We start from the raw sequence: 14,028 nt of genomic DNA on the forward strand, positions 1-14,028 counted from the left end.
GGGCTTGTTCCAGCAGAGATCGAGCCTTCTTAGACCCTGGCTCAGACCCATCAAGGTCTGTTCCATGCAACGGATCGGCCCTTGTGCCGCTGGTTCAAGCAGATCAGCCAAATCTCCTCAACAATGAGCCTATGCTTCAAGGAACGCGCTCCATTCCTTCTTGATTCGACACAGCCTAGTATCCAGCTTACACTCCCTTCTTCCTCGACGAATACAAACCTACAACATCACCAAACAGCAGCCCTTTCACTCAAGAACAGCAGCCCCTTGCCCAAGAATTTAGAAAAAACGTGAGTAACACAAAAAGGGTGCAAGAAAACACATGGGAACCGAAATTCTTTCAAACACATGCTTGGATCGGAAATCTTTATGCATTAACACAACCATCAATATAAAAACGTGTGTGATGAGTAAAGAATGATACAAATGCATGCCTTAAGATGTTTGGAGAGCAAGAACGATGTGAGGGAACCCGGATGAAGTTTTTCTTTTGCAAAACAAGAGAAAGCCCGAGCCTTCAGCTGCTGCTTTTCTGAAACTGAGAGAATGGTGTCTGAATGATGTGTGTCGGCTAGTGGGGGATTAGTTTAGGTTAAGGGATGGTTTAGGGTAAATTATATAATATAAAAATGGTTAACAAACCAACTAATGCGCTCTTAAAGTTACTTTAAAGGTTTAAAAAGATATTTAAGCCCAATAAGCTTAAAATTAGGCTCATTAAACCCAAACACACTCCCGAAAAATATTTCTTGTTGGAAAGATTTTAAAAATATTAGCTGAACCCTCAAAAAGTCCCCCGATTTGATAAAATTTACGTACCATATAAAAATAAAATACTGCGGGTAAAAATACCCAATAAAATCACATTTTCGAAAAGACATTTAAAAACACCTTAAATAAATTTATAAAATTTAATCATGTTATAAAATAATTTTTTCGAAAATTCTCCGGTCTCCGTTCCTCGTTCGAGCGTGAAATGCACCTAGAAACCCTAATGCATGAACTTATAAAATAACATGAAATAAATTCTACCATGCATGAATTATGCATAAAATGCATAAAAATAATTAAACACAATTTAATAAAATAAACAAGCATTCAATGCTTTAAAACAATTTAATAAAATACCAAACAAATTTAATAACTTGCATGCATGTGGTTTACGTGGACCTTCAGATTTTCGGGACGTTACATTACAAGTCGAGAAGTTGAATGGATTTGAAATGCTTTTGATTTCCTTGCTGGCTGATACTTGCTCTTATTCTTGCTGTTATTCACGTTTTCAGTAGTCCATTTCTGATATTTTTCAAAGGTGAGAGTGTGGGTTTGTTAGACAATGAAGGTGAGTGTTATAAGGGGTGTTAAAGTGTCATAATATGCATTAAGGTGGAAGGTTACAAGTGAAGGAATTTTGAATGGGTTTTGAAATGATCTTCCTTCCCTATTATCGAAGCTTCTTGCCTTTCTATTCCTACTGCACGTTGATTTGTCATGGAAATGATTTGATTAGAAATAAGGTGTATTATAGTGTTTGAATTTACCAATAACTTATTGAATTAAATGTGAGTAATGGTATTCATTTTAAAGGCCATTGGGGTGACTAGAATGAATTTACTACTCTTTTGAATTGTCTTAACCAAATTTATGACTCATTTGCATGGTATATTATTATTTAAACCTTGTATTTTAAATTCTTAAGCTTTTAAATACTCACTATACATTTTAGTGAATTAACACATTAATTTAGATTAAACTCTTGCAATACTTTGCATGGATTCAACTTTAAGTATTTAAATACTATGTTTAATTTCTTGAATATATATTATACCAAGATTAATTCATCCCCATTTATTTACATATATTTATTTAAGCTTTAATTAAATATTAACCTAAAGAACTTATTTGATAACTTAGCTCTAATTAATTTAATAAATCCAAAAACATTCTTTTTCTTTAATTTATATTATTCCTTGACTTAATTTAAATTTAGGAATATTTTTCTTATTATTAGTCTTAACTCTAATCTCCAAACTCCGGTCCGGCCTCGCGTATTTATCCTGAAAAGATAAAACTAAACATCTATTTTTAAAAATAAATAATCATTATTTAAAATTATTAAAAATGACTTAAACACTTCATATATTTAATCAAAATTTCATTTTTACTTTAAATAGTAACAATTATGCATGGCTTATACGTAATCTGATTTTCGGGTTCTAAATGACAGGTACAAGATCTTCGGATAATTGCTACCAAATAAGTGAAGAACTTTCATGAAAACATGCACAAGTGAGTGACTTGGCCTATGGCAACAAAAACTTGGACACGTGAATTTTAAAACCCTAAAGAACTTATGTAAGTACGGGGCAGTACGAGGTATGCCTAATCTTTCATCTGGTATACCATATGTTTGTGGCGATTGTCAAAAGGGTAAGCAAAATCGCGTGTCACACAAGTTGTGCCCCACTTTGGGACAACACGCTGTCTGGAGTTACTGCACATGGATCTTATGGGTCCTATGGAAGTCGAAAGCTTTGGAGGTAAGAAGTATTCTTTTGTATGTGTTGATGATTTCTCACGGTTTTCATGGGTTAGTTTCATTAGGGAGAAATCAAACACGTTCAATGTGTTTAAACAGTTAATCACATGAATGTAGCGCCCTTACCCGAGCCACTACTAAATAGACTAATAAGCATGCAACATTAAAACTTAATAACAACAATTAAACAGCGGAAACCAAATAACTTAATCATCTTACAACCCAAACGAAACAGAACAACAACAGCAATCTTAAACATTAATACAAGCATATCGCAAACATAATTCTGAACGAGAAAACGATAAACCACACAAACCCTCCACTGGATCACCACCGAAAACCCAACTGCTCTAGCCACTGCCCTTGTCGTCCGAACCGTCCAACCTAAGACCTGCCCCGTGGAATGGGGTGCCCAAGATGAAAACAAGGACGTGAGCGACAATCGCCCAATACGAGAATGTACGAGTATACAAACTGATATGATGCATGCGAAATGCAATATGCTCGGATATCAAGGATCAAGTCAAGAATCTCATGCTCAGTCTAGAGGCGCCTGAGTGTGTAGTCTCTGATCTGCCCTAGGCATGTTTTGGCTCCCACACTCATCATCAAGACGTGGACCTACAATGTCCAGGTCATCAGAGCCCGCGGGTCCCGTCGGACACTGTAGCTCTCGATGCCCCATTGTCCACAATACAGAATAGGGCTGAGCGGCCCCAACAAACGAGGTATATCTCAAAAGATATCAGGCTCAACATGATATGTCATGCATAATATGCCAAAGCAGTAAAACATGTATAATGCAACACATAAATATGCAGCATATAAGTGTGTATACTACGCTTGGATATCTCAGTCAGTACATCACGTGCCTCACTAAAACAATCTGACAGAAAGCTCCTAACCTAGACAATACCAACAATATGAAATCACTATCAAACCAGATTCTGAATTACCAAACATGCTATAAAGTTCTTCCTAAAGGATTTAGGATTATACCTGCGTCCGTGTCACCCGCTGATGATGTCTCGATCTCAGTTCACCGACCCCCCTCGAGTCGACACTAGCTCCGAAACTTCCCGACACCAAAGTGCCCTAGAAACTGGCTAGAAAACCTAAGGTAAAAGACTAAAATTCTCTCTGAAGGATGCGGTGTAGGAAACAAAAGAATTCGGCTTCCATTTATAGGCTACATCCGGACTAGTTCGTAAATCCGAATCAATCTTATCTGCCACGTGTCAGAATCTCATTCGTCTGGTTGGATTTCTCGGGATAACGTAATCGGAAGTAGATCGGGTTATCCATTTAAAATTCGGTGAATCCAACAGATTAATCCCAAATTATTAATTCGTTAATAATACTTAATTAACAACTCTTTAATTATATCTTAATTAATACTTCATTCAAAATAAGAATTCGGGTCATTACATGAATCACTATTTTCCATGATTTGAAGGTGAGAAAGATCAGGACTGATCATGGTAAGGAATTTGAAAACTCTTCATTTTCATCTTTTTGTGACAGGAAAGAAATTTCACTGGAATATTCAGCACCAAAAACCCCACAACAAAATGACATTGCCGAACGAAAGAACAGAACTTTGCAAGAAATGGCAAGGGTGATGCTAGCTTCAAAGAATATTTCAAAGCGATTTTTGGCAAAAGCCCTCAATACAGCGTGCCATATTTCGAATAGGGTGTATTTGAGAAGTGGTTCAACCATGACTTCTTATGAAATAATCATAGGAAAGAAGCCTAATATTAAATATTTTCATATTTTTGGTTGTGTTTGTTATACTCTGAATGACAGGGATCAACTTGCAAAATTTGACTCAAAGAGTGATAAGTACTTGTTTTTGGGATATGCCACTAATAGTCGAACTTACCGCATGTTTAATTTACGAACTAGGACTATTATTGAATCCATTAATGTTGTTTTTGATGACTGTGCAGATCTCAAAAAGAAAACAGCTGAAGATGATGTGAATGAGCTTCTGGAAATTCCAATATCACTGGAAAATGCAGGTGTTACCCCAGATGTTGCAACATCTAGCACAACACATGATACTGAAGTGTAATATCCCAACCTTTATCATGTTAATCTCTATGGTTTATTATTGTAATGATCATGTTTTATGATTTAATGGTTGAGATTATGTTAAATGGTTATTGTTTATAATGTTGTTTATTGACATGGGATTAGAATGGTTATGGTTATGTGTATTGGAATAGTTGTTGGAGTTATGTTATATAATTGTGATTGGGAATGGTAATGAATTAGTAGAATAGAAAGGTGATCTTGAGCCAAGTAGGAAATGGAAGTGCAGAAACAATATGAAAAATGTGGCAGTAGTTATGATTTTTAGCATAATATTTTGTATATTGATCCAATTGAGGTGAGGCCACTTTCATTCATAAGATAAGATATAAGGCTATAACTTTCATGTTTTGAGTTTTGTTTAAATAGTTGAGGAAGATGAGTCAAAAGTGACCCGAAGTGGGTCGTATGTATCGTTGTTCCTGCACTAACATATGTTGGAAGAATGAGCATAACTTTTTAATCAGACCTCCAAATGACCTGAAACAAGTGGGAGATTCAAGAAAACACATAGGGCTACAATTTTCATGTTGACCACTTTTGCTAATTCGAAAGAAAAAGTACAGTTTTGGCCCTTGGACAGAGGGTACATAGACCTGTACACGGACCCATACACGGGGTCCGTGTCCTGCCATGCAAAATGAGTGATTTGCAGTGTTTACACGGACCTCTACATGGAGAGGGGCACGGGGTCCGTGTCTATGGCATTGAAAACACGTTTTTGAAGGAATTGGAGGCATATGAACAGGGTTCTAGCCTATTCTACTCATTTATCCTTTCTCTTCCATCGTTTCTTATCTCTTTTCTTTCAAGGTTTTCTCTCCTTCATTTTCCTACTTCAAGTGCCAAGCTCATAGTTGATTTCTTAACTTCTTCCACTAAGATTTCAAGCTACAAGGTAAGAGTTCTATTCTTGGAGTTGGAAGGGTTTGAAGTGATGAAGGTTTAAGTTGAATTGTTGATTCCTTGGATTAATGATAATGATTTATGGATATTATTGTGATTATTGTTGTAGGAATCATTCAAAGAACATCATACCAACCAAAGTGATTGTGGGTTGTAAGTAGAAGCTTCCTTTCAAGTGCTCACATGATATATATGTATATACATCATGTTTGTTGATGTCTAGCTCCTTCTATTGTTAGATTATTGATGTATGTATTGTTATTTGTTCATTGAGCCAAGAATACCATTGAATTCATTGATAAGGAGCTAGTACTTTATTGTTGCCTACCAAGTATTTGTTAAAAGACCCAAATGAAGTTCTCTATGATTAAAGCCAAGGAATGATAGTAATTCATGCATGTCATTGGCCAATCACATGATTATGAAGTATCTCTCACAGTTTTGATATTTATATCAAAGAGATACTTGCCACAGGTCACAGGTCACAGCACTGTCATTTCCTTCCTTTAATTCATGACATGATACCCTTTAAATTGATTTGAGACTTATGATTCATTCTTCATTGTCATTGCCAAAAACGCCATTGCCATAGCCATGTTTTAAGCCAAAGCTATATGTATGTAATTGCTACGTACAGCTTTCTATTTACTGAGTTTATTCTCATTCCAGTTAATGTCATGTGATGCAGGTGATAAAAAGGACTGAAATGTATTTTTCGAGGCGTGAGAAGTCATATAAAATGCCATGGGAAAGACTTTTTGGTTATGTCACTTTAAAGTGTGGTGGAGTGAACATATGTAAAGCTTTAAAATATTATGTATTTCGGTAATGAATGATGAGAAAATTTTGTATTGGCTTTTGATTATGTATAGATAATATGTTGTGACTAGTAATGTTGCTAGATTTAAAAAAAAAATGGTTATAATGTAAATGCTATTTAGTACTTTTCCTTTTAAATGAAATGCTTCCGCGTACGTTATTTTTATTAAATGTTATTGTCATGGGAGTGGGTTGTTTCAATTGGTATCAGAGCGAAAGTTCTTGGACCGTATATGACTTCTTCTACCTAGGACAATCCGGTATGTTTTCTGTAAGGTCCTGAAATTAATTATCCGGTAATTTTGGCATAATTAGAATAATTATTGAGTGGTAAATTAAAATAATTATTTATGCCAAATAATTTTTGTAGGTGTGTTAAAAATATGTATTTTAGAATATCGGAGAATTTAACGATATAAAATACATATAGAGTTTAAATAACACACGGGAGCAAGATTAATGCAAAACCGGGATTTTTGAGCATGTGTTACTATTTTTTAGTAACTAAATATACATATACATACACCCAATTTATCTTGTGGAGAGAGAAAGGAAGAAATCAGAAACTCATTTCCCTCAACCCCATTTTCGCAACACTTGTAGCAGCTGCGGGAAAGTTAAGATATCTCCTCCGTCCGACGTCCAAATCACGAACGGTTTGAGGGGTTTTCTTCCTTACATCAGTAGCTTCGTTTTGAACCATGAATCTCTACTTTTGATGTTCGTTTTATCCCCAATCAAACCCTGTTTCGTGGCTGTTCCTGTTCAAGTTTCTTGTTTGATTTCAGGTGAGCTATTGCTTGGTTTTTTCTTGGTTCTTTGGAGTATTTTGAGCAAGGAATTGAAGCTTAAATCTTACCTTGTTGTTCCTGCATTTTCCAGCTAGTTTTCAGTTCGGTTTTTGGTTGTGAATAGTGTTTTCCGGTGTCTTTTCCGGCGAGTAGCAACATTGGACCGCTAGCGACTAGTTTATACTTCGATCTTGGTAATTTTTGGATCCAATTCCAGATTTTTCGGTGCATAAGTAGGCTGCCCTGAAGTGTAATTTTACTCGCTTCGATTTAATTTCGCTTTGTCGATTTTAATGCATTATATTGACGTATATATTGGGTTTATATTGTAGGTTCGATCGTTGGAGAGCTTTGAGGTATAAATCGAAGAGTTTGTGAATTAGTATTGAGATAATCGTGTGATTATTTTGGAGAATTACGGTTATTTAGTTGAAATTTCCGAATTGTTGAAATTGATTTGGGAATTAAGTTTTGATAATTAAAAAAATCAATAAGTTGGATTAATTTAGTTTTATTTGCGAATTGTGAATTATTCAACATATTTTTATCATTGTTAGGTCGAGGAGATTAAAGTTGAGCTTGTTGTGATTTTAGAGTCGGTTTAGGTATGTTACAGCTCGGTAACATACAACGGTAAAACATAAATTATGTTTGATTGTCATTCTGTGTTACATGGATTGTGTTTATGAATTGCTGACTTTTATAAATTGTTAAATGCCTTCGTTGTGATCTATGTTTATTATTATGACATATTATTGGCATTTAGCATCGGGCATACAGTTATGACATTCATGTTGAGCCCTATCGTTCTTGTTAGCCCATTGTTGATATCCGTTGTTATCTGGCACTGTTGTTTATCTCGGGATCATTGTGTGGCTGATAGGCCTATACACATGAAACCGTAGATGTGATTGAACAATTCCGTGGTTAGTGCAGCCTTTTGAGGTGAGCGCTGGGATTGTGTCATCTAGTTCGTTCTGTTGTGCCATCCTGTTATAGCGTATCAGCTGTATGGAGGCCGAGTCAGGGGTGTTATTCAGCACAGCTTGGCATACCTCGCATACTTGGCAGGGCGGTTTAGTTGCATGACGATGTAGCTCCCCTGTGTTGTTGCTCGAGCATTATTCCAGTTGTTATCGTACCGTTTGTTGGCTCCTGTTATCCCGATTATTCGTTGAGCCTTTCATGCATTGCATATTACATTTTACTATATGATTATGCATAATTTATGATTATTGTTGTTATTGTTGAACTGTTTCATACCAGAATCCTAACCTCAGTTGTTTACTGGGGGGGCTGCTGTGGTTGCTATTGGGCACCATGGAAGATCTCCAGAGTCGTTTTGCAGCATCAGGCCGAGGTTCCGCCAGTGGAGCTCGGGATTGAGGTTGGATTGCTTGGTTCTGTCAGTGGAGTTTCCCAGTTAGTCTATATGTATGTCTTGAGTTTGTTTCAGTCTTGTATTGTAGTTTATTTGCCGGGGAGATGCCCCGTGTATCTGTAATGATATTTGGTTGTTTTTGATGTTCTGAGTTGACACTATGATTCTTATGATCTGGTGAGTATGTGGTAAGTTTTAATTTCTGTTTAGTCCTGGCCAGTGCGGCTATAGGTTGTTGACTTTGGTTTTTGTTTTGATGACTCTAGTTGGAGTATATTTTGATATAAAATGCTGCTTGAGTTTTTCGGAATGTCCTGCTTACGGGGAGGTCATGCCGAAATTTTTCTAGGCCCTGAGGTCCGTTTTAAAGTATTTTTAAACCATTTCCACTGCAGTTTTAAATCAAACCATTATTGTTTGATCATTAATTATCGTTAGAGTAAATGGGCCTCACATCTTGGTATCAGAGCGTAAACTGGGTTACGCTCGAACTAGAGTCTAGGACTCTTGAGTCTTGGCACTAAAATTGTTGTTGCGCCTGTTTATGCTACTTGACAACATGCTTATGTGATTATATGATTTGTTTACTTCCATTCTAATAGTTTTGGTGTTTTATCGTATAGAATGGAGGGTGGTGGAGAAATTCCTGTTGATCAGATTCCTTTAGCTCGAGGTCGAGGTCGTGGACGTGGTAGAGCTCGTGTCCGTGGTGTTGATGATACTTTTGTTGAGCAAGCTGCTGATCATCTAGACCAGCTTAGGATGGATGAATTAGTTGCGCGTTTCCATTCTATGCATCCACCTCGATTCAGTGGTTCGGAGGGAGCTGAGAAAGCAGAATTGTGGATTTCTGAGATTGAGGAATTGTTTGATTTGATTGAGTATTCTCCAGAGTGTCGATTGAGATTAGCTGTGCATCAGTTGAAAGATCGTGCTAAAATGTGGTGGTCTACTACATTGATGACTTTAGATGCTCAGAGGATTGTTCCATCGTGGGATATATTCAAGCTGAAGTTTAAGGAAAGTTATTGTCCTCCATCATTCTACAGTTCTAAGGCTTCTGAGTTTCATAACCTGAAACAAGGAGATATGTCAGTTGCAGAGTATGCTGATACTTTTTATGCTATGCTGAGATATGTTCCTCATGTTGCTGCGAGTCAGGTTGCTGTTGTTGAAAGTTTCATTGAAGGACTGAACGATCATTTGCACCCTTTTGTTTCTACCGGTAAGCGACTAAATTATCTTGAAGCAGTGGAAATAGCAAAAAGGGCTGAAGCTAGTCTTAAGAGGATTGGCAATCGAGTTCCTACCCAACCTCATCAGTCGGGGAGGCAACAATTCAGTTCATCTGGTTCTGCATCTCTTCGTCCACGTGGAAAACAATTTAAGAAGCCTGGTTCTAGTTCTTTGAGTTCGGGGAGTTCAGGGAACCGTGGTGGATATCGCTATAGTGGACCTTACTGTGATCACTGTGGAGGCAAGCATTCCAGTAATCAATGTGTTGGAGTTCAAGGGATTTGCAATGTTTGTGGTCGGCCGGGTCATTTTGCTAGAGTTTGTCCTAGTAAGACGGGAAATCAGCCCAGGCATGTAGTGGAGCTCCAAGTAATAGAATTCCAGCAGCTTCCCAGTCTTTCCATCAGCCTAGTCGCCCTTCGCATCAGAGTAGAGGGCAAGGTGGTCAACAGAATCAGTCATCTGCTCATGTATTTGCCTTGACTGAGGATGAGGCTTAGGCAGCTCCAGGTACTGTCATTACTGGTAACTGTACTCTATGTGGTTTTATAGCACGAGTGTTATTTGATACCGGAGCATCTCATTCCTTTGTTTCTCATGCATTCGTTGTTTCGCATGATCTTCGCACCACTAGTATGAATTCCAATCTATCTGTTGCTACTCCGATGGGCAAAATGATTATCACTGATAATGTGGTGTTCAATGCGGTTTTGTTTCATGATGAAAATGTTCTATATCTGAATCTCATAGTTCTACCTATGCATGACTTTGATTGCATCGTTGGTATGGATGTTTTGACTGCTAATCGTGCCACTGTTGACTGTTATCGAGGAATAGTTCGTTTCAGACCTAGCTTTGCACCTAAATGGAATTTCTATGGTCGTGGTTCTCAAGCCAAGATTCCTCTAATTTCTGCCATTGAGATGAATCGATTGTTAGATTCTGGTCATGAAGGTTTTCTGGTTTATGCTGTGGATCTGTCGCAAGATGAGCGACGGATTTCTGATATTCATGTAGTCTGTGAGTTTCCTGATGTGTTTCCAGAAGAGATTCCTGGTTTTCCACCAGAACGAGAAGTTGAATTCAGTATCGAATTAATGCCAGGAACTGAACCCATATCTCGAGCACCATATCGTTTAGCCCCTGTTGAGCTGAAAGAACTGAAAGAACAATTACAGGATTTGTTGAGTAAAGGCTATATTCGTCCGAGTTCTTCACCGTGGGGTGCACCGATTCTATTTGTCAAGAAGAAAGATGGTACGATGCGGATGTGTATTGATTATCGGCAATTGAATAAGTCTACTATCAAGAATAAATATCCACTTCCTAGGATTGATGACTTATTTGATCAGTTGCAAGGTACTTCGGTGTATTCTAAGATTGATCTCCGTTCTGGGTACCATCAAGTGCGAGTCAGACAAGAAGATGTGTCGAAAACAGCTTTTCGCACGAGATATGGACACTTTGAATTTTTGGTTATGCCTTTTGGTTTGACCAATGCTCCTGCTGTGTTTATGGACTTGATGAATCGAGTATTTCGTAAATATCTCGATCGTTTTGTGATTGTATTCATCGATGATATTCTTGTCTATTCCAAGTCTGAGGAAGAGCATGCCAAACACTTGAGATTAGTTCTTCGAATTCTTCAAAAGAATCAGTTATACGCCAAGCTATCCAAGTGTGAGTTTTTGTTAGATAAAGTTGTGTTTCTGGGCCATGTCATATCTCAACATGGTATTTCTGTCGATCCAAGTAAAGTGGAAGCAGTTCTGAATTGGGCACGACCGACCAATGTGCCAGAGATTCGTAGTTTCATGGGTTTAGCTGGTTATTACCGAAGATTTATCGAAAATTTCTCAAAGATTGCTAGACCTATCACTCAGCTGACTCAGAAAAATCAGAGATTCATTTGGTCTGATGAATGTGAGTCAAGTTTTGTCGAGTTGAAGAAGAGATTGACTTCTGCACCAGTTCTTACCATTCCGAGTGGTTCTGGAGGATTTGTTGTTTGTACCGACGCGTCTAATCGAGGTCTAGGTTGTGTTCTGATGCAGCATGGCAGAGTAGTGGCCTATGGTTCTCGTCAGTTGAAACCGCATGAGTCTAAGTATCCTGTTCATGACTTAGAATTGGCTGCTATTGTTTTTGCTCTCAAGATTTGGAGACATTATTTGTTTGGGGAGCAATTTGTAATCTATTCTGATCACAAAAGCTTGAAGTATATGTTCTCTCAGTCAGATCTGAATATGAGACAGAGAAGTTGGATGGATCTTTTGAAAGATTATGACTGTGAGATCCAGTATCATCCGGGAAAAGTGAATGTCATTGCCGATGCTTTGAGCCGTAAGGGTGTTGATGTTAATTTATCCTCGATTCATGTTTCTAAGTTACGAGAGGATATTTTCACTTCTGGGTTGGATTTTCAAATCCAAGGTAATGCTGGTTGTGTATCTCAGATTTCCGTTGAGCCAGAGTTGATTCAGATTGTAAAGTCAGATCAGAAAACTGATGATCGAGTTCTGAAATCTTATGAGTTAGTATCTCAAGGACACCAATCTGGTTTCTCAATTCACTCAGATGATTCTCTTCGGTTGAATGGTAGATTGGTTGTCCCAGATATTCCTGAATTGCGTACAGCCATCCTTAAAGAAGCTCATTGTACTCGATATAGTATCCACCGAGGAGGCAGGAAAATGTATCATATTCTATGGCCTCAGTTTTGGTGGAAGAATATGAAAAAGGATGTAGCTGAGTTTGTGTCTCGTTGTATGATCTGTCAGCAAGTCAAAGCGGAACGAATGAGACCGGGAGGATTACTGCATAGCCTTGAGGTTCCTCAGTGGAACTGGGAGCACGTGGCTATGGATTTTGTCACGCATTTGCCACGTACTTCTCGTCATTTCGATGCCATTTGGGTGATTGTCGACAGATTATCTAAATCAGCACACTTTATTCCGTATGAGAGGACGTATTCGTACAACAAGATGGCTCGTCTGTATATTGAAAATGTCGTGAGACTTCATGGAGTTCCAGTCGCAATTGTTTCAGATCGTGACCCTAGATTCACATCAAAGTTTTGGACTAGTTTCCAAAAAGAAATGGGTACCCGACTTGCGATGAGTACTGCGTACCATCCTCAGACAGATGGTCAGACAGAACGCACAATCCAGACACTCAAGGATCTGCTTCGAGCAGTGGTTATGGATTTCAAAGACAGTTGGCAAGAAGCTTTACCACTAGTAGAATTTTCTTATAACAACAGTTTTCAGGTGACTATTGGTATGGCACCTTTTGAAGCTTTGTACGGCAGACGATGTCGATCACCTCTTTGTTGGGATGAATTTGGTGAGAAGCAGTTTACCGGACCTGACATTGTTCAGGAAATGCATGATAAAGTCCAGTTGATTCGTCAGAAAATGAAAGCTGCCCAAGATCGGCAAGCTAGTTATGCTAACAGACGTCGTCGACCTCTAGAATTTCAAGTTGGAGATTTTGTGTTTCTGAGAATCTCTCCGTTTAGAGGTGTTGTTCGTTTTGGTATGAAAGGTAAGTTGTCACCTCGTTTCGTTGGTCCCTACGAGATTGTTGAGCGTATTGGGACTTGCGCTTATCGTTTGGATTTGCCTCAGTCTTTNTTTTGGTATGAAAGGTAAGTTGTCACCTCGTTTCGTTGGTCCCTACGAGATTGTTGAGTGTATTGGGACTTGCGCTTATCGTTTGGATTTGCCTCAGTCTTTGTCTGGCATCCACGATGTTTTCCATGTTTCTATGTTGCGTAAGTATGAGCCCAATCCATCTCATGTGATTCAGCCTGATGAGGTTGAACTTGATCCGTCTCTATCATATACTGAGTATCCTGTTTGTATCTTGGATCGTAAAGATAAAGTTTTACGCAATAAAGTTATACCACTAGTACGTGTTCAGTGGTCAAGGCATGGTGTAGAAGAATCAACGTGGGAAACAGAAGAGAAGATGAGAACATATTATCCATATCTGTTTGATTCCTAGTATTGTATTGTTGGTTTCGTATCGTGTGTAAGATGTATGTGTATAAGCAGAAATTTCGAGGACAAAATTTGTTTTAAGAGGTGGAGAAATGTAAGGTCCTGAAATTAATTATCCGGTAATTTTGGCATAATTAGAATAATTATTGAGTGGTAAATTAAAATAATTATTTATGCCAAATAATTTTTGTAGGTGTGTTAAAAATATGAATTTTAGAATATCGGAGAATTTAACGATATAAAATACATATAGAG

At 37.9% G+C, this 14,028-nt stretch overlaps 1 protein-coding gene across 9 annotated transcripts in view; it reads left to right on the forward strand.

Annotated features, from left to right (window-relative positions):
- The first annotated feature begins 6,911 nt into the window (after positions 1-6,911).
- Positions 6,912-14,028, forward strand: part of LOC140966852 (uncharacterized) — an 8,692-nt gene continuing 1,575 nt past the window's right edge. For 7 of the 9 annotated variants that reach the window (XR_012173456.1, XR_012173455.1, XR_012173450.1 and 4 more), the window contains exons 1-4: positions 6,912-7,346; positions 7,485-7,508; positions 7,710-7,757; positions 9,157-10,279. Coding sequence is in view for 4 of the 9 variants with exons in the window: in XM_073427129.1 (XP_073283230.1) it covers positions 9,158-10,252 (1,095 nt within the window). In the remaining 5 variants the exon portion in view is untranslated. Of the gene's footprint in view, positions 7,347-7,484; positions 7,509-7,709; positions 7,758-9,156; positions 11,402-14,028 lie in introns of those variants that run through there. The other 2 variants (XM_073427153.1, XM_073427142.1) reach the window with 2 other exon arrangements.

This window comes from Primulina huaijiensis, chromosome 2, assembly GCF_012295235.1.
Source record: "Primulina huaijiensis isolate GDHJ02 chromosome 2, ASM1229523v2, whole genome shotgun sequence".
NCBI lineage: Eukaryota > Viridiplantae > Streptophyta > Magnoliopsida > Lamiales > Gesneriaceae > Primulina > Primulina huaijiensis.